The sequence below is a fragment of the Lipophrys pholis genome, assembly GCF_963383615.2.
Source record: "Lipophrys pholis genome assembly, chromosome: 14".
NCBI classification, from domain to species: Eukaryota; Metazoa; Chordata; class Actinopteri; order Blenniiformes; family Blenniidae; genus Lipophrys; species Lipophrys pholis.
The window spans coordinates 26,951,203-26,976,038 of NC_137633.1; the positions used below are offsets into that span (position 1 = coordinate 26,951,203).

Consider the following 24,836-nt stretch of genomic DNA (forward strand, 5'->3'; position numbering starts at 1 on the left):
TAACCAGCCATAAATCCCAACATCGTGTAAACAGGGCCTTTACAACAGTTCAATTAGAGCCACGGCTCCACGAGCGTGGATTACATTATATCGATCCCACGTGTTATTATTATTTTATTACTCCGGGGCTCCTTGTTCACTGTAGATTTCAGAAAGCTGGTTCAGCATCTCTTCCGCCTCGTAGGCAGTGATAAGTCCAGCGATAACTCTGCCCCCAGCTGATGACATGCTAGATCTCGCTCTGGCTCCGCTCTGGCCCCACTCTGGCTCCGCTCTGGCCCCGCTCTGGCTCCGGTCTGGGACCGCTCTAGCTCTGCTCTGGCCCCACTCTGGCTCCGCTCTGGCCCCGCTCTGGCCCCGCTCTGGCCCCGCTCTGGCTTAGCAACGATGTGTGGCCAGCGTAGCACCAGTTTAGCCCCTGATAGGCCGGGGCTTTGGTGGTGGAAAAGCAAAGAACTGCTGCTAAATCTGGACCTGGACCAGGACTAGAACCTGGTTCTTTCTGGTGGAAAAGATCTTCCTATTCCTTTTCGTGCATGTGAAAGACACGGGCACATATGGTGTTGATCTTTTTATAATGTTTGTGTAATTGGATGTTCACTTTCTTTTTTGTTTTTGTTTTTTACATGTTTGAAATAAAAACTTCAAATCAAAATATCAAAAGATCCCACGATGTACTGAAAGTAATAAGTAATCTGAGTATCATGTAAACAGGTTTAGTGTGCATTTCTGTTCCTTAATCTGTTTTATGTCTTAATCTGGACTGTTATTACATACAGCATTTTACAACATTATGTTTTAATTATTGTTTCAAACAATTTAATCCTGGTTTTTGTTTTTGATGCCAGAAATAACAACAATTATAATATAAACTCCGTTTTCTATTTTACTTTGTTTAAATCCTTGGTGATGATGATGATTGTTAAGTGTTAATCTCATGTTGAAATGACTTTATATTTTAGAAATCTAACAATCTGAACCTCTCGGCTCCTCTCCGGTTTGCATGCTGATGAAAACAATATGAATCCACCCGTTGGATTTGTTTGGGTTAGTTTATTTTCACTCCGTCACTCTGCTGCTTTCACTCCAGCTGGAGTTGTGATGGGCTGCACGGTGGAGCAGTGGTTTGTACCGTCACCTCACAGTGAGCGAACCCTGGGCCTTCCCCCCGCAGTTCGAGCTCCGTCGGGGAATTGCTCGTGGGTGTGAGAGTGATGGATGGACGTTCAGTGTGAAACTGCCTGCAGCCACTTTCAAGTGGAAAAAAACTGCAATGAAGAAACACACCATACATACAAATTGATCTTTATTTATTCAAGTTTGTTTTGCTGCTGGGAGTCGTTTGAGTTCAGTGTGTTGGTGCACTCCAAATTCCTCTTTTAAACTTTGAATTGTGATATTGAAGAATCCCTCCTGCAAAAATCTCCAGCTGAGATTCAAAAAAATGAAAACATAATTTTCTCCAAATTTCTACTTACGAGGCTGATGAAAGTCCTTAATGTGCTTGTGAGTAATAAAAGTGCTGCTTTGCCGTTCCTCTGCTAATCACTACTGCGGGTCAGTGTGAAGACCTTTGAAGGAACATTTGTGCTCCGGTTCCAGGTGGCCAAAGGTCAGCACTTCCTCACAGATAAGATCCTGGCAGCTGGTTATACAACCAACACAGAGGCAAACCAGAGAACGGATCCAGATCGCAGGTCGAGGACATGAAACCTGCTCTCACAGCAGAAACTCAGAGTCTATAAAATCTTAGTTTTTTTTCAAATTGTGTGAAGATTCACAACTTGTAGTAAACTTAAAAAAACTTTGATGCTGCGACACAAACCCTGGCTGATTACGTTTCTGTGTGTTTCTGTGTGTTTCTGTGTGTCACTAGACTCGGTCTTTTCTCCGCTGCGCCGTGGGATTCACTTAAACATGCAGTGAGTGGAAACTTGTTTGTTTTATGTTCGGAGAGGCTGCAGCACAACTCTAATGTGACTTAAGATAAATGTACGCTAACCTGACTGTGATGGATTACAGCCGGTCTGCATAAAGAGTCTGCTAATTGATTTTCATTATGGACAAATACACAACAGCTTGTTTTGCATAATACTTCTGGGATGAATAAAGCTGTACACAGCCGGGCGCTGCAGCCGTAACTAAACGCTTTGGAGGGAATTGGATGACTCTGAAGAAAACACTGATATAATCCTGCAAACTGGGACTGACAGGGGAAAAGAGGAGGAAACCCCTGAGCTGCTGCAGGCCACGTCTTCACCTGAGCGGTGATACAAATACAAATGAAGGATTGAAATGAGATCTTCTGTTGTATGATCAGAGGCCTTCACAAATATTTCAAAATCGCCATGAAACTGCTGCTACGAGCTACAGACGCTAACAACCAATAGAAATGCAGCAGAAAGTTGCGAAGAAACCAAAACAATAGTCTAAAAAAAACCCAAGCAGATAAAATACTGAAAGACGTGTTTCTCCGTCTACTTTCCCCTCAAACTCAACTTTCACCTGCGCGAGCAGACCCAGAGTGCTTTACACCTTGAATCACATTCACCCGTTCACACACCCATGGAGGCTGCGGCCACACAAAGTGCTGGCACCCCAGTGGGAGCAAGTTGGGGTTCAGTGTCTTGCTCAAGGACACTTCGGAGTGTGGACAGGAGCTGGGAGTAGGACCTGCAACCTTCCGACTGGGAGACTACTGCTCTACCAACCGAGCCACACTCGGTTTGATTTCAATCAGGCTGAACCAGTAAAACAACGTAAGAGACTCAAACTCGGAATTCTTCCCTTCAGTTTGGTGCCAAAAATACCAAAATGCCCCAAAATGTATTTGTTCAATGGAAGTAGTTCAATTTCAGTTCAATGGGATTGATACAATCAATCATGAACAAATGTTCTTCATCAAAGTACAAACTGAACTCTTCTCTTCCACAGACTGATGTTTTCACAAAGTCGTGGTGGATTGAACCTGCAGCAGCTTTTAGGTTGTAGCTCACGAGCCGCTTATTGAACTCCACTCCTGGAGAAGTCAAAATAAAACTACCAAGTTGGATTGTTATAATGGTGACTGTCAAAATAAAACTACCAAGTTGGATTGTTATAATGGTGACTGTCAAAATAAAACTACCAAGTTGGATTGTTAATGCGGTGACTGTCAAAATAAAACTACCAGGTCCAGGAGAAAATGGACTGAGAGTCATGACACCACGGAGGAAACATTGTTCTGATTGGCTTTACTGAGCATGTGAAGGAGAACTAGTTACTACCACTGTGGTGACCAGGACCAGGACCAGGACCAGGACCAGGACCAGGACCAGGACCAGGACCAGGACCAGGACCAGGACCAGGACCAGGACCAGGACCAGGACCAGGACCAGGACCAGGACCGGTATTTCCACGGCATACAAGAAGACGGAGCCCAATTGTTTCTAGAAAGTTTTGTTTTCAAAGTATTTCCATGGAGACGGAGTATTCAAAAAGTTCCACCTTCGGAGCTGTTTTCACAAAGTTACAGTGATTCTGAGCTCCGTTGTCATAGAAACGAGGCCTCAAACAAATAATAATCCATGAATTCATCAGCAGTTGTGCTTGTGTAACAGTATATCAGGGATCACAATAGTTTAACATTAACATATACAACTCATCAAAGTTGAAGTAATCTGTAAAGAAAACAACTTTTGGATTTAAATTTTGTGGAATAATTACTAATTTAATCTGGTCTAATCCAGAGATCATCATTTCCTTTCCAAAATGGACCTGAACTGAAGCGGCGGCACCAAAAAAAGAGAAAAAAGAGAAAAAAGAGAAAAAAGAGAAAGAGAGTCAACGTCTTCTCTCTTTTCTGTCTCTTTGGTTCAAATGAAGGCCGTGGACTCCGGAGTGGTTTATCCCCCCTGGGGGGTTCGTTCATTCACATCTGAGTGGTGATGGTAGAAACCTTCAGCTTCAGCTGAGCCCCTCCAGCCTGCAGGTCCCGCTCTCACTGCTTTGCTAAAGCTCAAAGTTCCTTTGTTGTTGTGATAAAATGGGAGCTGCCTGCATTGATAAGGCTTCTGAATGAGGCCGTGTCAATAAAGTCACGAGGCGCAGGGCGGCGCAGGACGGCGCATGGCGGCGCATGGCGGCGCATGGCGGGAAAGTTGTGGAGTTAAACACGTGGCCTTCAGCAGACGTTAAAACAACAGTGATTAACCTGCAGCGTCGGGAGGAAGCGTCCGTCTGGTGACATCTGTCTGGTTCTGTCAGTCTGACAGCTTCTGGTTCAACCAGTTACACACTGGAGTGTGTGTGTGTGTGTGTGTGTGTGTGTGTGTGTGTGTGTGTGTGTTCAAGTCATTCAGAGAGACAAGTGTCCAGAATGCAGGCGTGTTGAGATGTAAGACGACTTCCTCTCTCCTCTCACTCTGACGCCGCCGCAGCACAAAGCGCCGGACCGAAGACGATAACGTGTCCAGACGTCCAGCAGAGAGACGCTGCAGCGACGTGAACAGAAAAACATCTGGACAAGTTCAGCGGAACTATGACTCAGCTTATTTCCAAGGGAGTCCGAACATATAATCATATAATGTCGGATATAACAAATTCAACTACAACAAACTACAGCAAACTACACCTAACTACACCTAACTACAACAAACTACAACAAACTACACCTAACTACACCTAACTACAACAAACTACAGCAAACTACACTAACTACACCTAACTACACCTAACTACAGCAAACAACACCTAACTACACCTAACTAGAACAAACTACAGCAAACAACGCCTAACTACAACAAACTACAGCAAACTACAGCAAACAACACCTAACTACACCTAACTACAACGAAATACAGCAAACAACGCCTAACTACAAGCCAACTACAGCAAAGGTTCCATGATGGTAAGTGAGTATAAACCAGTGTTGTCCTCAGTTAAAATAATGTATTAGCAACAGAAATACAGAAGAAAAGGTCAATATTCACTCGTGTTATTGGTGTTTCCTGTCGTGGCTCAAGAGTGTAAAAGAACCACACTAGTGGAAGAAGGCAGTTTTAATTTTATTTCAGTTGTCTTCAGTCATAATCAACTTTTCCAAAGTAGGAGGAAATTTGTTATGTGTCATCGAGGAAAATGCAACTGAAAGCACTTTGAAACCTGTAAACTTCCGCATGCATCAGCAGATACTGAACTCATGCATGTGAATCTATGGAGAACCAGCAGGCAGCCTCCCTCGGTCCTGTCTTCTCTCCATTTCTTCACATCAACGAATCAGCATTGCTCCAGAAAGCCACGGAGGAATGTGCCCCTGCTCACAGAGCCACAGAAAGCTAAAGCTGAGAAGCTGATGTTTTTTGCATGAGGCACTTTGTGTGGGATGTGAACGTGGCTGCCGTCAAGTCACAGCGAGCCAAACATTTACAAGCGAGGAGAGACTCTGAGATTCAGACAGCACATCTTCTCTGACTGTTTCTCTGTAAGACTGTGTGCTGAAGCCATACTGTACTTCATGTAGATTGTGGAAGCTTTTCCTTTAAGGCCACTTCTTCTATCTCAGGGGTGCAGGGAGCCGTGAAGCAGGACACCCCTGGACAGGTCACCTGTCCATCACAGGACAAACATCTCTAATTCACATCTACGGAGCACTTAAAGTCTCTACTGAACATCAAATGTCCCCAATTAGAGGCTGATTGAGATTAACACTGTAGATAATATCGTAAATACTGTTTACATTTTTTATACATGAAACTGTGGAGCTGCTCTGACATTTCTCCCTCAGTGGGATTAATCTGAAGTACTTTCCATCCATGACAGTTCAACTTCACTGTAATTTAAATCAAAACATTGCACTTAATAATTAGACATTAGTCATAATGTGATGTTTCTTACAATATCTCTTTGTTTATGAGCCACAATGCTAAAAAGTGTTTGACCTCCTCAAACTCCAACATTATTTCTCCACTTTGATTTAGCTTTGATCACCAGAATGTTCCTCCTACCTCAGCAGTAACGCTTCATCTGACATACAACGTCTAACAACTTTATCCTTCCTCCTTCTCCAGGCTGGTGACGATACATCTGTTCTTTTAACAAATCGGTTTTCACTGGTTGTAAAGTACCTAAATAGGCTACCTCTTTATCCACAGAAATAAAGATATTAGATGATGCAGTTGTTTGTTAGTTTTGGTCCATGTGAAGTTTAAGTTTGGACTAAATCACTATGTTTTTCTTTGTTAAAGTGAATTTAGGCTGCAAGAAGACATTTTGCTTGCAGTGCCCTCTTCTTTTTCTTTCCTTTTACTTATTATTTCAAAATCTATCAAACCAAGATTTTCCAATCGTGTAAAACACTCCGAAAAGGTTCAATCTGTTTATAACAGGGTTATTTTTAATCCTCAGTTACATTGCTGAAATGTGTTATTATTTCCATCCCTTTTCTCATTCTATATTTGCAGGAAGCTGTTAGCTGCTGTACAGCACCAGTGTGACTCTCATGTCAAACAAAACTACTTAAGATGAAGTACCAATCTTTAATTCAGATATGTGTGAAGTTATGTTCGAGTTTGGATCGAATAACTAGATATACTTACTTCTCAACATAAAATTAACCATTTCCACACCATGCTACGTTTTCATGGTGAGTAAAGTTGCTTAGAGTATCTTTATTGAAATAAATTAGCAAAATTAACGAACCTTTTTGTTCTGTGAATGAAGGCTTGTAAGCAGAGCTTTTGTTTGCAGTACGTTTCCTTTTAACTTCTTTGCACAATTTATAATCATAGCCGGAAGTAACAGAAAGTTCAACATTTTAAAGGGACTGGTGTTAAAGGTGTCTCTCTATTATTACATTTATTATTTGTATTAAAGGATGATTGTTGGAGACAACGCAGAGGAAAGAAGAAGATTTAAAGTTTGTATCAAATCCTCCTTCCTCTCCCTCATCCGCAGTGAGAACAACAGCGCCCATCTTTTCAGAGCTCTGATTGGTTTGCTGGCTTGCAGCGTGCAGCAGCTCTGCGCTCTAATTGGTCAGATTGCTGAAACATCAGTGCTGATTGGTTCAAATATTGCCGCTCCTGCGCTTCTATTTTGAACATAAATACGAGGCGCTGCGGTCTCCGCCTCACTCACCGGGGCTGTCACAGAGGGAGTACTGCGTGTTGCAACAGGCCCGAAATATCTCACAACGATGCCGCTTTAACACTTTACAACAACCAAATCAAAGCCCTACTCCACCCGGAGCCACGGACCCTCCTGCTGCCGGTGTTTCGGACCGCATCTTTGGATAATGTTACGATAAGTAGCCGCTGGCTCGCTGGTTAGCTCTCGGGTTAGCGTGGAGGTTTGGCACCCACCGAGCCGAAATTCAGACTAAATCTGCCAAAAACCGACCTCATCTGCAGGACCCATCAAGACTGGACAAAAAGGACACCAAACCAATGAACATGGAGACCGTTTTTGGAAGCACAAGTCCCGTTCGCACCGCCTTGAAACGCAGGCCCAGCCCGATCCCCGGACTTTCCTCCCCCAGTCTGCGGGAGCTGAGCACAAAGACCGCGCATTGCAGGAGCCTCTTCTCGCCTGAACCCATGGCTGTCCTATCACCTGTCACCAATCTGGCCCTGGACATGAACAATCTGGCTGGACTCGGAAGGTACTGCTATAATTACACATTCCTTCATGTGTTTTATTTACCCGCAGGAACAGAAATATCGTTCACGCTGATAGATGCTGTCTGGACAACTTGCACAATGTGGTTTATTTTACTGATCTGTTCTTTATTCTGTTCATCTCTTACGCAGCCTATGTGACACCCCGAAAAGAAGAAACCGTCCCCCGCTTGAGAAGGCTCCCTCCTTCGCCTCGGACGTTTCATCTGATGCTGGTGAGCCCTCATTAAACCTTTTGTCTCTTAATGGATTTCACCTCATTAAACCCATTGATGACGTTACCATCAGTCTCTCAATGCTTGTATTGATGCGCTGCATACGATTTCTACTGATTATTAGATGTAGTGGTGTGATAACGTCTATGTCACAATCATTGCTTTTACTTTATCTGATTCAATTAACTCCATAAAAGATTTTAAACCCATTTTAAGTTTTTATGCGTGTTGTGATCCTGCACTGAATATAGGAGAACCTCCAAATTTCATTGTGTGATGTTGTATTATGACAATAAAGGCTATCTATCTATCTATAGCACACATGACTACTTTTTCCTATGTAAACCAGTGCTTTGTGTGAAATCGTGAATAAGCTTGCATGTTTATCATTTCAATGTTTCGTGTTTTTACCACCGGATGCTTGTATGGATCTCACACACACGTCTCCTTTTCCAGGCCTCGGACTGGACCTCCAGAGTCCCGTGGATGCTCTGGAAGTGGATGATGCGTAAGTTGCGCTGTCCTCCTCTTGTCTATTCTAATCAATCTGCAAACAGTGCCCCCTCCCTCCTCCCCCACCCTGGGCTTGGGTTTAGTTGAACCCAGCACAGCGTCTCATCTCTGGGATTACTGTTTCTACCGTTAAAGATGATGCCTCGCTCGGATTATCTGATAAGACGTGTGAGATTAACTTTCTTTGTGTTTGTCAAGTGAAAAAGACACTGATGTGTTGGCAGTTAATTTGTCTTTTGGTTTTTGTTTAGTCAAGTTGGAAGTGGAAATGATTTGTATAAACTCAGGACAAAGTTGAGATGAGCTCAAACCTTTTTGACTGAATGAAATTGAACACATCTGACAGCTGAATGTGGGTCACAGTGAGACTGGGTCACAGTGAGACTGGGTCACAGTGAGACTGGGTCACAGTGAGACTGGGTCACAGTGAGACTGGGTCACAGTGAGACTGGTGGTAGCACTTGTCTCCAGCTTTATCTCCACCACTTTGTCAGCTGCCTAATCTTGGGTGTCCATTTTTTCAAGTTGTGAGTTGGGTGAGCCTCTGCAGACATCTGTCGCTGTGTGATGCGAGTTCCTTTACAGCAGGTCGGTGCGACGACCTCTTTCACCTCCTGCTAACAGCTGTTTGGTTGCTAGGAGTTTTCTGGGTTTGGGGGGGGGGGGACTTGCTTTACGCTGCTTTAGGTTTAATGGCAGCCCAACCCCTCGGGGTTCTGGCACACTCTTCCTCAGCACTGTTGTTTCAATAGAGTGGGGGGGGGGGGGGGGGGGGTTGAGATTTTTTTTTTTCTGTGAGTGAGCTTTTGAAACGAGGGCACCCGGAGAACGCCGGCCCTCCCTGCCTCGGCCTGTGTTGAATGGGGCACGTTCCCTCCCTCTGCAAACAAAGAGCTGCTGGGGAGAGGCCCGGGCAGCACTGGCTCCAGCAGGCATATGGTTGATTGGTGCCCCGCCCCGCCCCCCCCAAAAAAGCTCTCTTGTTTAGCATACAGGTGGGCATTACTCGTATGCACAGACCACCTCTTGACAGAGACCTTTCACTCAACTTCCTCAAGTCCAACCGTTCCTCCGTTTCTCAATGGAACTTCAGGCTCGGTTCATGAAGATGTTTCGAGTGTCAGTTCGGGCCTCGGGGCGTCTTTTCTCTGCAGGTTTTATTACAACGCTTCTATTCTCAGCAACAGAACGTTAATGTATTGTTTCTCTTTTCTGCCACAGGTTTGAAAAAGCCATTGAACAGTCCTACAGAATCGTTAACGAGTAAGTTTCTGGATTTTTTTTCTCGTCTGTAGATGTACATTTCTTCTGTTTTGTCTAGAGACTAATTGTTCTTAAATTCATGTGTCAGATAACTGAGAAATACTATCATTTTGACCTTTTCTTTTGCTGTTGAGCTGTGTAGTGATTGATTCCTCCTGAACTTGCTTCTTTGGTAGTTTCCAGTCACTTGGATTGTCCTGATTTCTCTCTCTCTTCTCTGTTGCTCGCAGGAAGATACCACTTCGACGAATCAACTCATTGCCAGTAAGCAGTTTTTCTGTTCATATAATTGAGGCTCTGTCGCAGGTATGAAAGGTTTATTAACTATTTAGTCCACTGATTTCCATCTATCTGGTTCCAGTCAGAAGGATAATTAACCTCTGAGGCATTTGGGGACGTGTAAAGGGAAAAAAAGACGTTTTCAGTTCAAACAAGTTTTAACTTGCAAATAAGGCGACTGGCTGGATTCAGGCCTCAGGGGAAGAATTTCCCGATGAGTCCTTTGTGATTCCACTACACATGAGGAGTATTGTTGTGCCTCTAAGTGGCCGCCTGTTTTCCTCCATCAGCTTCAGCTCCTGAGTTTCAGTCCGTGCCTGAAGGGCCAAGAGCCGGACTCCCACCGGTACGGCATCTTCGGCCAGCAGCCCGCCGCCATGTCCTCCTCACTACAGGACAACAAGGAGAACATGCCAGAGGTGAGAGCAGGACGATGCTGCCTCCACCTCGTCTGTCACATGACGATGTATTGTTTGCTTTAGTCTGGTTTCTGGGTCATATTGGAACTGGTTAAAGGTAGTGAGCACCAGGCTGTTAAAGTCTACTGAACTGTTCTGGAGGTTTCACATTCCCTCAAAGCCTTTTTATTAAAAGAGTTTTTTTGTCTTTCCTGCAGGAGAACTTTGAATTCAAGAAGCCGATGAAGCCGGTGTCTCGTTCTCGTGTGCGCTCCTTCGGTGGCGGGCAGTCGAAGGACGCGTTTGCTCGCCGGCCCAGCTCCGCCCCGGCCCTCATGGTGCGCTGCCCCGCAGGGATGTCAGCAGGTTTCCTGCTTCAGGAGGAGACTAACCCCGGTGTCTTTCTGTTGGGACAGCTCTCTTCACCCCCTCCGGTCCAGCAGCTGGACTTCCAGGACTCCAGCCCCGTGTTCTCCAGGTGCTCCTCCCTCACCTCCGAGGACGACGGCTTTCTGGACGTGCTGGATGACAACATGGAGGTGTGGCCTCGTCGCAGCTTCCTTTCAGTGATAAATGTTTGCTCTGTTGTCGTCTCTTGACGTTCTGCTGACTGGTGTTTTGTCAGAGTGACCCTGAGATGCCGACGGGAATGGCCAGTTTGCTGACCGCCCCACTGGTGTCGGACGGTACTGCAGAGGACTCGGTAAGTTTCATCTCTGCAAGAAAATCTACTTTTCTGTCATTCAGAAGATATTGGAAAGCATGAAGCTCATTTGGGACATTTCTTTCTTTGTTTTCATGAAAATATTCTGCTTTGAGTCTTTACAAGATTTTACTCTTTAAAAATTTGTTCAATTTGACCCTTACATGTCGTTCGTGCTCAAGGTCTTTTGTACACTCGTTTTCCTCGTGAGCAAAAACCATTAAATCATCACACATCAGTTTCAAATTTCTTTTCATGAATCACTTTAATAGCTTTAAACCTCTCTACTGTTTTCTGGGAATTCCTCATGTTTTTGTCTCCTGGAGTGACAGTTCCACGTTCACAAGCTGACCTTTAAAGGGTTAAATCTCTGAAAATGGTTAGTTTTTTGTTCAAGCGTAGTTTTGCTACGGACAGATTGGATTGGTTGTTAATACATGTGAGGGCAAAAGGTTGAATGACATTTTGGACAAATGTGTTGGCCAGTTCTCTTTCTTTTGTGTGAATTGATGTGAGAACAGTGAAACCGGTTGTCGGTTCTACTCTCGTTAACGTGGCCTCCTCTCTCGTGTCTCCAGCCTGTGATTCGCTGTCGACCTCGGAGCCTCTTCCACTCGCCCTCCGTCCCCAGCCCGGTGTCCCGCCCCTCCGTGAAGCGTCCCGAATGTCCCGCTGACGAGAACACGCCTGTCCGGGTGAAGAGGCGCCGCAGCGTGGCGGGAACACAGGTCACCAGCCTGGAGCAGAACCCCGAGTCTCCCAGAGTGGTGAGAAGCGTCGCTGCCACACTGTTGCTTCTCGTTGTTGTGGGTGAACCTGCTGATTGCTGGTGTGAGAACTTTAGGATGCTCGTGACTTCTTCGTCATTTGAAGTGGAGAAACATCCTAGATACACATTCAGGCTTCCTGACCAGGCCTCACGGGTCATAGTGAGTTTCCTCCTCGTCTGCCTGCTGAAGTCCGTCCGTTTGCTTCCAGAGCTGCTCTCTGCTCCAGAGGTCCAAGTCCTTCTGCCAGACCGACATCGAGAAGCTGCTGGACAGTGAGGACGGCTCCAACTCGCTGATCGGAGACTTCACCAAGGTGAGGAAGCTTCACAACTCTGCGTCTTTTTAACCGGAGGCCAGAATCCAAACTAACCCAGTTTCTCTCTGGTTCTTCAGCCGTTTGTTCTTCCGACTGTCGATGGAAAACATCAAGACCTCAAGTACATCACTGCACAGGTGGTGAGTGAACACTCGGACCTGACTTGTCGTTTCCATCGCTGTCCAGTCACTGAAATCTGAGCGTTAAAATGTTTCCTGTGTTCCAGATGGTGGCGGCTCTGAGCGGCCAGTTCGACTTGCTGGTCGAGCGAGTCATCGTCATCGACTGCCGCTACCCGTACGAGTTTGAAGGAGGACACATCCAAGTGCGTGTGGTTTGATTGACTTGTGCTCAGAGTTCTGTGGAGTGTGGAGCTCGTCCTGACTCCGTGGCTCTTCTCTTCACCAGGGAGCTATGAACCTGCATCAGGAGGACCAGGTCCAGGACTTCCTCCTCCGGACCCCCCTCATCCCGTCCGTCCCGGACAAACGCATCGTCATCGTCTTCCACTGCGAGTTCTCGTCGGAGCGCGGCCCCAGGATGTGCCGCTTCGTCCGGGAGCGGGACCGCGCCGTCAACGATTACCCCAAACTGCACTACCCTGAACTCTACATCCTCAAGGGCGGCTACAAAGACTTCTTCCCTCATTTCCAGGTCGGTTTGGCTTCAAATCCATTCAAACCGGAAACTTTCTTCTCATCATTTGCTTCATTAGTCTTTGATTACGTTGCTATTCCCTCGTTTGATGTGTGAAAGGGACTTTTTAAAAGATGTAAATCATGAATTAGACGGCAGCTCATGAAGAACCAGAGGATTAAAGCTGCACATACAGACACAAACAGCAGCGATGAAGGAAATGATGTCGTGTGCTTGATGGATAAATATACATCATATGTGAAAAATGTATCCGAGAAGCTGAATATCAGTCAAAAGTAATTTTTTCATTTAAAAGAAAATCTATAATTATGGGCAAAATGCCTCAATTTATGACTTGGTATGATCAATTAATTACAGTATTTTATTTTCATATAAACTGAATCAAAAAGGTTTTTCCTTCTTTCTCTGTAAGAATGAAATTGATTTCACTGTGTGAAGAATTTCTTCTCAGTGGGACAGTTTGTCTCTAGATCTTCTGTCGTCATGTTTAGTTTCTATGGAGCAGATTTCTGATCTCATGACTGAATCATCTGATCTTCAAGGAGGAAAGTTTATCTTGGTATATAATAATTAAAAAGCCTTTTGAGCTCAAGGTTTTCCTGTGAAGCTTCCTGAGCTCAAAGTTCTACACTCGGTAGATTAAAAGCAGCTCTGGACTGAACGTGCCTCCTCTTCCTCTCCCTCCTCCTCCAGGCGCAGTGTGAGCCTCAGTCCTACCGGCCGATGCACCACGAGGACTTCAAGGACGCCCTGCGAATGTTTCGGTTGAAGAGCCGAACTTGGGCCGGAGAGCGCAGCAAGAGAGACATGTACAGTCGACTGAAGAAGCTGTGAGCACCTCCTGGTCCTGGTCCTCCCAGACCGCCCCCCCATCACCTCCTGGTCCTGGTCCTTCGCACTGCCCCCCTTTTCACGAGGAAGGACCTTCTGGGGTTTGAACCGACAGAAGATTCATCTATAGCAACCTGGTTATTTATGCAAATTCAGTGGAAGAAGTGAAATAATGATGTTCTGCCTGAAACCTCTGGGACTTTTAACTCCTTAAAGGTTTAAATAACACGAACCACGCTGCCACGGCTCAAGTCTGCTTGTTTCTTTGTTATCGTCATTTGGATTTTGTCATTTCCCTCGTTGAAGCACTTCCCGAGCGAGAAGTGGTACTGTGCTTTTTGATACGTGTTTTTATTGGGTTTTAATGATTTGCTTGGACCCCACTCTGGACCTGGACTTGCTGAAGTCTCTGGCAGGTTCCCCCAATACACATTTGACCATGTTTAATGGCAACTTCCAAAAGAGTTTTTTTTTTTTTTTTTTTTTTTCCCCCCCTCCTTCCTGACTGGCTGCAATACTCAGAAGAAACCAAAGCAAACCGGTGACCTTTGACCTTCGCAGTGAGATTTCAGTTTCTAATGCTGCAGGTCAGCAAGCGTGAGAAGATTGTGGATCTCCAGAAAGTCTGTTTTGCTTTGACTCTTCAATCTGCATTGATCTGATGTTGTTGCACTCGGCAGAGCGAATGGAGTTCTTCCAGTGAGCCGGGCGGTGAGACGGTGTTGGTTCAGGCTCGGGGGAGGGGAGCTGCTGAAATAAAGATCCAATCTGGGTTCAACTGACGCTCCTGGAAGTTTCTCTTTTGTTCTCGCATCATCTGTGACAAATGTGTTGAGATGTAGGATGATTTGGACGCAGAGAGAAAACCTACCAGATTAAACCTCTAATCTTCATGAGAGCAGGTCAGCCGGCGGCTCCCTGGACGCTGATTGGCTGCTTTCATACAGCAGCCAATCAGACGCAGTCCATCTCCGCCAGGAAACAAAACCGTGAAAACAGTTTACCCGAGTCCAGAACCAGAGGCAGCAGTTAACTATGGTACTGGACTCCATTACTATAGTTTAACTGCTAGAGTCCAGAAACAGGCTTCAATTTATTAATCTGTGAAAAGTGACCATGAGCAACTTTCACTCTCATTTTGGGTATAAATTACTTAAAAGTCAAAAGTTCTGTTCAATGAGAAGATCCTCCACTTTGGACCCTTAAAAAGAAGCTTGAGTTAAAGCAACATGATGTCAGTGTAGGTTTATTAGTTTATAGGACCTTAAGATCTGTAAAATTTAACAATGACTTGTACAAAAGGAATTCCTGGAATCATCAGATTTTATCCAGCCTAGATACTGAATCCCTAAATTCACTTGAGTTTGAACTTGATGCACAGTCACAGTCTGAAGCTACATCCAGTATGAAAAGGAGATGAAATCCCAATTGACATTTATGAAATCTTTCATGCTAAACGAATACCAAGAAGCCTTTGTAAAAGGATCTCTCCCACCTTCAGTTAGTACAGTGATGGTCTCTTTACTTCTGAATCCAGGTAAACCTGCCAGTCACTGTGGCTCTGATTGGCTGATCGCTCATTATTAATGATGTTACAATCCTGTGCAAAGTGGCCAAGACCTTTGAGCCGCTTCTACCCAAAATAGTCCACCCTTATCATAATGGGTTTGTCCAAGGCAGACAGAGCTTTCATAACATTAGAAGGGTGCTTAATGTACTTTTTGAAAGGTCTGATATCCTGTCACGAGACGCAGAAAAGACCTTTGACAGGGTAGAATGGCAATAAATGTTCACTGTCCTTGAACGTTTGGGTATCGGAGGGAAGTTCCTTCGCTGGGTCCAGCTAATATACTCCAACACACAGGCTGAACTTGTAACCAATGTTCTAACGCCATCTCCCTTTAAATTGAAATGTGGGACAAGACAGGGTTGTCTACTTTCCCTTTTCTTCACTCTGGCCATTGAGCCTTTAGCTACGGCAATTCACAAGCATATCAATATAAGTGATATAAGAATAGGTCTTCTGGAACATCGTATTGCCCTGTATGCAGATGACATGATCCTGTTTCTCTCCAAGCTGAGGAGACTTTACCTGCTTCAACTGATCTTATTCAGTCTTTTGGCATTTTTAAGTGATAATTCTGATGAAATGCATCAAAAGTGGTCAGCAGGAGGAACATTTTCTTAATCCACCAATATTGATCTTTCTACCTTTCTTCGTCTTCAGAACAGAAACGTGGTTTATTTTCAATATTCTCACGTCAATAACTCCATGTCCTTCATGATCTGCAAACTGTGGGATTATTTTCTTTGTCTTGAAATTCACCGAAAAACATCTGAAATGTAAATGTTTTCTGAACAAATGGATCAAGTTTCCCCGACATTATTCTCCTGTGTAAGACGCTCGTGTGTGTGTGTGTGTGTGTGTGTGTGTGTGTGTGTGTGTGTGTGTGTGTGTGTGTGTGTCCTCAGTCCTCCAAACATTCAAACTGCAGCTTTGTCTGTTCTGTGTGGCGGCAGGGCGCTCAGCACTTCCTGTTTTTCAAATTTTCCCTCTGGCAGCCTCTGGGAGTGGCCAGACGCAGCACGTGCCTGCACACACACACCCACACACACACACACACACACACACACACACACACACACACACACACACACACACACACACACACACACACACACACACACACACACACACACACACACACACACACACACACACTCACAGGCAGCTCCACATGTCCTGGCAGGAGTTCACGGTCTGTAGCTGCTCGGGTGGAGGGAAGAAAATCTGAGCAGCCATGTGCTGGAAACACGTGAGCACGTGATAGGAGAAACAACAGCGCTGCTCTTCCTCCGTCAGGCTCCGTCAGGCTCTTCAGCTGTTTGAAACTGTTTCTCTGAGGGAGGAGAAAAGACTCATTTACAGGCTGGACATGTTACTGAACACTAAAGGAAAAAAAGAAGTGCTGCACTTTGTTCTCCACAGCGTTCCTGTCAAACATGTTGGAATGCAGAAGGAGCGATCTTCTTCCCGTGGACTCGTCAAGCTGCATAATTCATAATCCAGCTGATGAATGGCCTCACACCTACACCAGCATACATAATGCAGCGCTGCTTTCACGACGAGCGCTCCGCTTTTAAAATGCAGATGAGACCTTGGCAGGTTTCCCAGAAAAACCGTCTGTTTGCAGCAGTGATTAGAGTTGGAGTGGAGACTCCAACAAAGAGACGCTGAAAAGTTTCCATAAATGAATACTGTTCCTACACACTGTGTGTAGCCAGGACTTTCAACACTTTCCTTTTCCTCACAAAACACAATAAATGAATAAGAAAATCTCGGCTCCACTGGGAATGTTCCCTTCATTCCTCCTCTCACAAACACTTTATTTTCATCCCCGTGCGAAGCGGCGTGTTGCGACTCGTCCATATTTGTGATTAACACTGAGGGACCAGTTTTAAGACTTCCGTCTGTCTTCCCCACAGCGATCAGGTTTTTCCGGTCTGCAGACCTCCACTCCCTGCACAGTCCACACTACAGGCCCAGCCCGGACTCGAACCGTTCACCATGTGAGGAGAGAGAGCGAACCACTGCGGCACCGCGCTGCCCCGGTTCAGGTGGATATTTCTCACAATAACATGAGTAGAGCTACACTCGGTAGAGCACAGACCTTCACCAGTGCTACATTTGTTAGTGGAACTGAGTTTGCATCGCTAACATGTTAGCCGTTAGCGCACATCGATGCTAACATCTCTTCTCAGAATTAGCAGACGACACTCAGCTCTATATATCAGTGTCAGTGAATGACCACGCCCCCTTATTCCGGCTGAGGAAATGTAGAAATGAAATGAAGGAGTGATGAGTCAGCACTTTTTACAACTTAACCCAGAAAAAACTGAGCTCATTGTTTTTAACCTTGGAACTTCTTCTGCTTTCATTTTCACTGAAATGGAGTGTTTACACATTACACCACCACACTGAGGGTGGAGCTCATTACACCACCACACTGAGGGTGGAGCTCATTACGCCACCACACTGAGGGTGGAGTACATTACACCACCACACTGAGGGTGGAGCAAATTACACCACCACACTGAGGGTGGAGCTCATTACACCACCACACTGAGAATGGAGTACATTACACCACCACACTGAGGGTGGAGCAAATTACACCACCACACTGAGAATGGAGAACATTACACCACCACACTGAGGGTGGAGCTCATCCCCCCTGCTCCACCCTCTCCATTGGCTGCCTGTGTATCGAAGGATGAACTTCAGAATGGTCCTTCTGCTCTAGAAAGCTTTGAAGGGTCTCGGGCCTAAATCATCTCAGATTGACTTGTAGAAGATCAAAGCTCCAGACCTCTGAGGTCATCAGGAAGAGGTTGACTCACTGTTCCTACAGTCAGAAGAAACAAGGTGAAGCAGCTTTTAGTTCCTACCTCCTCACCTCTGGAACAAACTTCCTGAACACCTGAAGACTGCTGACACACTCACTTCTTTTAAATCAGGACTTAAAACATTCCTAGATGTACAGGATGTAGAATAAACAATAGATTTTATTTACTTATTAAACTTATCTTAATAAATCTCTTACCTTATTTATTATACTTTTCTTCATTATTTGTTTTAATGCATTTCTTTCATTTCTTCCAAAGCTTTAAAGTATTTCTTTATTCTGTATTTTTTTAATTTCTTTAATTTCTTTGTAAAGCTCTGAGAATTGTCTTGTGTTGGAATGGTGCTCTATAAATAAATTTGCCTAGCCTAGCCTAGCCTAGCCTTGCCTTGCCTTGCCTTGCCTTGCCTTGCCTAGCCTTGCCTTGCCTTGCCTTGCCTTGCCTTGCCTTGCCTTGCCTAGCCTTGCCTTGCCTAACTAGGTAGCACAGGTAACTACATCACTGTGTGAAACACTGAGCGGCTCCATGGGAACAGACGCTGATCTCCTCCATGAGGTGCCTCTCTCATCCACTTTGTATGGGACACAACTCTTCTCACTTTCAATGATTCACTTTCCTGATTGATCCTGTTAAATTGTAAATGGAGCAGTGGATAGAGCTCACACCTCACAGTCTGAAGGTCACAGATTCAAATCCCAGCTGTGCGTGTGAAGCAGCGTTTCCACCTTTAACATGGCGTCTGATTGTTTCTAAACAGCTCCAGTGACTCAGCCGCTGTCGTGTGTTTTCACTCTGCCGTCTGAAATGATTCCAGCAGAAGCTCCGGATGTTTCTGTGTGAACGTATGAATATGATGTCTTGACTTCCTTTTGTTCAAACTTGCAGTCCTCCACCACTTCCTGTTGTTGTCAAGCAGCTGAAGGAAATGTGACTGACAAGATATGAACCGAGCAGCTGAACGTCTCCAGGTTTTAGTTTTTAAAGCTTTTTAATAAAATCAATTCAATTCAACTTTACTTATATAGCAGCACATACAACAGTCCTTTCTAGGTGCTTTAAACAGACATCGTCTTCAGGAAGCGACTGCTGCACTTACTTTCATTCTGAGTCTCCCGGCTTCACTTTCCTTCTGATGTGAGCTAATTATTATCTTCTGACATTCCTCCTGCATGATTAAAACATTACTGAGGAGTAATCGGAGTACACTGGATTATGGTTTCATACCATGTAGCTGCAGAAATACCTCACAGGTTTCTGTGTGGAAATTTTGACTCGTCTCACTATTAGTCAGTTTAGTAAAAGAGTTCTGAAGGTTTTATCCTCAGGAAATAAATCGTCCTCATTTCTTTCTTCATACTGGGGCACGTTTCCAAAATATAGTGAAATTAATAGATTTCTTCCTCTATTGCTGAGGTTGATTTAAAAAACTGATCAGGCCCTGGTTACACGACAACGTTTCACGTGACAACACCTAATCCGCTAAAAGTGTGTTTCCACTGCAGCAGCGGACACAGAGACAACGATGTAGTTAGTATGCCGGGCCACTGGAGGGCGCCGTTGCTTGATTTTGTTATGAAACTACACAGACATGTGTGCAGAGAACAAAACACTATAAAGGTGAAGAAAATGGAGAGAACCTGACATCCGTATGGACTGATGACACATCGGATGATATCAGGGAGAGTCTCAACTATTAAACTACTGATCTGGAGGATAAAACTAGAATATGGACCGCGGGTCGTACCACTACGGGTCGTACCACTACGGGTCGTACCACTACGGGTCGTACCACTACGGGTCGTACCACTACGGGTCGTACCACTACGGGTCGTACCACTACGGGTCGTACCACTACGCGGTGTAAACGGGGCCTTAGACCAAAACTTGATCACTTCTTTGAATGAAGGATGTGTTTTCTTCTCATCTAAGAACTGGAACAAAACACAGAAACACAGAAACACAGATCTGTTTGTTGAATAAAGACGCCAGCCGCACTGACTGAGAATTTAAAATACCACTGAAGAAGAGTCCCGCCACAGAAGAAGTGGAGGAAATACGAAAAGCACTGGATTCCCTGTCTGCTGGAGTCACAGCGCTGCAGGGCTGCAAAATGACACAACGTCATCGGCGGAAGATGTTGGTGAAATCAAAAGGTCGCTGGACTTTATCACCGCGGAAACTGCTGCGATACGGAGCCAGCAACAACAGCTTCTACGCCTGGTGGATGAAGCTGAACAGCTGCGCCTGCAAAATGCAGAGAAGGATAAGAAGATCGCGGACCTGGAACGGAGGCTAGAGGATCTGGAGCAGTACTCCAGAATCAAAGATCAGGCCCCGGTCATATGCCAAGGCAGTGAGCGCCGGGAATGGAGCCGATCCCGGGTGGTCGGAGATGTGCTCAGTGGAACAACAGGTGGCAGCCTTCCTCGGGACCAGAGACCTTTTACTGGACTTGGATGCTCTCGAGGCCCGTCACCCTCTCCCCAGGAAGGACAACGACACGCCAGCTGCCATCATGAGATTCACCAACAGGAAAACTAGGATCGCGCTGCTCCAACAAGGAGGAAACTGAAGGGAAGCAAAGTCTTCCTGAATGACCACGGAACACGGAGGAACGCCGACGTTTCTGAGGAAGCAAAGCAAAATCCAAAACACATGGCAGAGCAACTGCAAGGTGTTTATCAAGCTCCATGGAGCTCCGGAGGCAGCCAGAGTTCTGCTCGTCACAAGTATGGAGGCGCTGAGTCAATACGAATGAGCCAGTCACTTCATAAATAAGGCAACACGTATATCAATAGTTCACAACTCACCTGCTGCTGCTAGAAACATGGATTTACACCATATGCGTTTGAATAATGAGCATTTGGAACTCAACACATTTGAGAACACCAGTCTTGAGCCTCGTTTCCACAGAGCCCCTTGGTGCCGGTACGGGTCAGGTCGGAACCGGTTGTTGTGCGTTTCCACTGACTCAGAACCGTTACCGACCGGTACCATTGGTAACCATTTCTCGCTACCCCTCCACTTGGGGTACCAGGCACAATGTGCCGGATATGAGGGGGAGGAGCTTCAACACTGCCGTCTGCTCATTGGTCCGTGACGACCGCTGTTCTCCCAGCAAGCAGACATTTCCAATCAGTTCTTCTGCAGCAATCATCCTCCCGTTATGGCGTCACATCCTGCATGATTACACAACCGTTCATAACCCCGCCTACATTTCAAACCGAACCCCGTGTAATGGAAACGCGGCACTGGTATGGGTCTGGTTACAGATAGCCGACCCCACCCGACCCGCACCGGCACCAAGGGGCACTGTGGAAACGAGGCTTTAATGAACATGACCCAGATTATGATGTGGACCAGGATAATATGTTATTTTCACAAAGTGATTTTGACTGTAAATATTATTCAGAAGAGCAATATAATACAGTCAATGCAGTATGTACTCTAACTTCACCAGCATCGAGGAGTATCTACAGAATATCTACAGAATATCTACAGAATATCTACAGAATATCTACAGAATACCTACAGAATATCTACACCCATTTAGTATAGTTGCTGCTCAGAAACCTGGTTTAAGGAAGGAAAGGGTGGCAATTTTGAGTTAGATGGATATAATCTTAATTTTGTAAATAGAACAAACAAAGCAGGTGGGGGGGTTGGAATATATGTCAATAAGAATATAAAATATAAAATCATTGAAGAAATGTCTTCAACAGTAAAAGATCTGCTGGAATGTATTTCTATCAAAATCTACTGTGAAAAGAAACAGAATGTTGTGATTAGTTGTGTATGAAGGTCACCAGGTTCAAGTATTGAACTATTCACAGAGCGGACGGAGAAAATGTCTTCAGATACAAACAAAATATTATTCATATGCGGTGATTTCAATATAGACTTAATCCTAACAATCATGCAGTGACTGATGAGTTTATAAACAGAATACATAGTATGAGTCTATTTCCAACTATAATACGAGCCAATAGAATCACATCTCATAGCGCCACACTCATACAACATTAATACAAACAACATTAAACGTACCTCAGATTGATGGAATGTGACAGAACAGATCGCCAGCCTGTTTTATATAATGATAATCACATAAATGAGAAAAATATACAATATTCTATCTTTAAACGAATAAGAACTGAAGATTAACTTTGAATTTGACCTTTTTAAATCAAGATTGGAAGAAAACGTCCGTAGAGCCTTCAACTATTTGCTTGAAATATTTTGCACACTTGACAATAAACATTGCCCAATGGCTCGAGGCAGTAAACCTAAAAATAAAACAAGATCTCCTTGGTTGACCGAGGGTTTACTACACGCTTGTAAAAAGAAAAAGGATTCTACAGGCAGTCGCTCAAGTTAAACACAGGCGAGGCAGAAACGCAAAACAAGCAATACAAAAATAAATTAACAAACATAATAAGAAATAGCCAGAAGAAATATTACACTGATGTATTGAATGAAAATAAAAATAATATTAAAGGGATTTGGAACATAATAAATAAGCTATTAAAAGGTGAAACTAACGAGGATCTTTATCCACATGACTTCCTCCAAGACAATTATGAAATTTCAAACGTGCAAATAAATGTAATGATTTTTTTGTATACCTGAACGGGCAAAAACAATCCCAGAACACAATAACATGGAGGATTATAATCTGACTGAAAGAAACACAAAAACTATTTTTCTCTGAAATGTGAGTGAGGCTGAAGTTAAACATGTTGTCAATAGTAGAGATATGCTTAATGTGAAAACAGGAACTGAAGGTATTGAAAACCACTCACTCACTCACATGTGTAGTAATCTTTAATCCCACAGGAATATTTCCTAAAAACATGAAAACAGCCAAAGTAATACCACCGATGTTCACCAATGGAAACAAACACATCTTCACCAACTGCAGACCGTTCTCTCTCTCTGCTCCCACAGTTCTCAGAAATATTAGAAAAACTGTTTAATAAACGATTAGAATATTTCTTATACATGGGTGACATATTTAATAAAGGACAATAAGGTCTTAGATCAAACATCCACCACCATGGCAACTCCAGAGGCGGTGGAGGAGATTACTGGCTCCACAGACAAGAAGAGACATACAGTTGGAATATTTATAGAACTAAAATCAATCATTCAATCTTACTGACAGAGACTGTCCAGGTTTGGTATGAGGGGAAGGGTTTATCAGAGAGAACACAGGTTGAATCACAGTTTGATTGTGGAGTTCTAGTTTGGGTCCAAAATTATTTATTTGATATATTTAATGTATTCAATATACTGAAAATGATAATATTTGCAGATGATACTAATATATTTTACTCTCATGATATCTCAAAACATATTAATTGATATAGCGAATGAGGAATTGAATAAAGATCCCGGCCAGCTCCGTAGGTAGAGCATGAGACTCTCAGTCTCAAGGTAGAGGGTTCATATTATTGACAGTAAGCAGGATTGTAAATCACACATCAGACATACAAAATATGATTACAAAAAACACATCTTTAATTAATGGATCAAAATATCTTTTGGACCATAAAGCTCTGCATTTATTGTACCGTTGCCTTGTTCTGCGGTGTTGATGCGATACAAGACAGAGAAAGTGCTCCACATGGTGTCCTGTCTTACCGTAGTAATAACTTTCATTATAACCTTTCGAGCAAAGAAACTTACTTTGTTGTAATCAGTTATTTTCCTTGTATTACTATGTGTTGTTTATGTATGCCAACATGGAGACTGTGATGGAAACTCCAGCAGTTTCTGATGAAAATGAATGAATGAATGAATGAATCTTCTGGAAGCAGAAAAAAACATTACACAAACATTAATCCAGCTCACATGGACATTAGCATTTAGATTCATCCCTGACTTGTTTGCTGAATGATGGACGGACAGTGGAGAAACCAGCATCTGCAGCTCGGGGCTCTGGCTCTGCAGGTCTGTAAAGCTGAAGAGGTTAACGTGACAGTGCAGTGACTGTGTCTTTCTGTCCTCTGTACTTTCAGATGGACTCAGAATAAAGAAGCGTGACCAGCAGCTGCTGGATTAACAGCTGCTGGATTAGCTGCTGTCTCTGGTGGTCTGCTCAGGCCCTGAAACCCTCTGATGTCGGAGCCCTCCCACCCTCCGTACACACACCCCCGGTCTGATTTTAACCACTTTCACCAGGGTGAACGACACAGATTTCTTCTTTAAACAACTTAAATGCGCGTTTTTAACAACTGTGATTCGTTGCAAATTTTTTTCTCGAAGAGAAAACTACAAACTAATCATATTGACCGTCAAAGAGCAGTTTGGTGCAGGCTGCGGGCTCCCCCTGGTGGTCAGACTGACGAACAACACCCAGAGCAGTGTAGCACAGGCTGCGGGCTCCCCCTGGTGGTCAGACTGACGAACAACACCCAGAGCAGTGTAGCACAGGCTGCGGCCACCCCCTGGTGGTCAGACTGAAGAATAACACCCAGAGCAGTGTAGCACAGGCTGCGGCCACCCCCTGGTGGTCAGACTGAAGAACAACACCCAGAGCAGTGTAGCACAGGCTGCGGGCTCCCCCTGGTGGTCACAAGTCATAGACATATTAGTGTAGAACCACAGCTGATCAACCCGGAAGTGCAGGACCAGGAGGGACTGGTAGAAGATGGTCGTGTGTTTTCTCATCCACACCGTGTGTCCGCTCGCTGCTCTCTCCCCCGCGGAGTGCCGGGTGCTCTACTGCCGGATGTTCGGTCCGGAGGAGGGCGTCCTGACCGGGGAGAGCCACGAGCTGAGCCCCGGGGAGAAGAGACTGCTGGGGAAGGAGAAAACCTCCGTGGGGGTG

General features: G+C 44.7%; 2 protein-coding genes across 2 annotated transcripts in view; both read left to right on the forward strand.

Moving 5' to 3' along the window:
• Positions 1-7,076: 7,076 nt before the first annotated feature.
• Positions 7,077-14,384, forward strand: cdc25b (cell division cycle 25B). The gene is made up of 15 exons (XM_080479431.1): positions 7,077-7,639; positions 7,788-7,870; positions 8,327-8,378; positions 9,605-9,646; positions 9,877-9,910; positions 10,216-10,344; positions 10,542-10,661; positions 10,740-10,862; positions 10,949-11,026; positions 11,605-11,793; positions 12,005-12,109; positions 12,190-12,252; positions 12,339-12,437; positions 12,521-12,766; positions 13,463-14,384. The coding sequence occupies exons 1-15, from the start codon at positions 7,425-7,427 to the stop codon at positions 13,601-13,603; spliced, it is 1,719 nt and encodes a 572-aa protein (XP_080335557.1). The 5' UTR covers positions 7,077-7,424; the 3' UTR covers positions 13,604-14,384.
• Positions 14,385-24,656: 10,272 nt separating this feature from the next.
• Positions 24,657-24,836, forward strand: part of ap5s1 (adaptor related protein complex 5 subunit sigma 1) — a gene marked incomplete at its 5' end in the record, with an annotated part of 6,872 nt that continues 6,692 nt past the window's right edge. The window contains one exon of the mRNA XM_080480695.1: positions 24,657-24,833. Coding sequence (XP_080336821.1) covers positions 24,657-24,833 — 177 coding nt within the window. The remainder of the gene's footprint in view (positions 24,834-24,836) is intronic.

Excerpts from the sequence above, each read along its gene's own strand:
- cdc25b (XM_080479431.1), top strand. The coding sequence starts at position 7,425 with ATGAACATGGAGACCGTTTTTGGAAGCACAAGTCCCGTTCGCACCGCC. Across the intron at positions 9,647-9,876 it reads TCCTACAGAATCGTTAACGA|GAAGATACCACTTCGACGAA; the intron begins GTAAGTTTCTGG and ends TGTTGCTCGCAG. Across the intron at positions 10,345-10,541 it reads ACAAGGAGAACATGCCAGAG|GAGAACTTTGAATTCAAGAA; the intron begins GTGAGAGCAGGA and ends TCTTTCCTGCAG.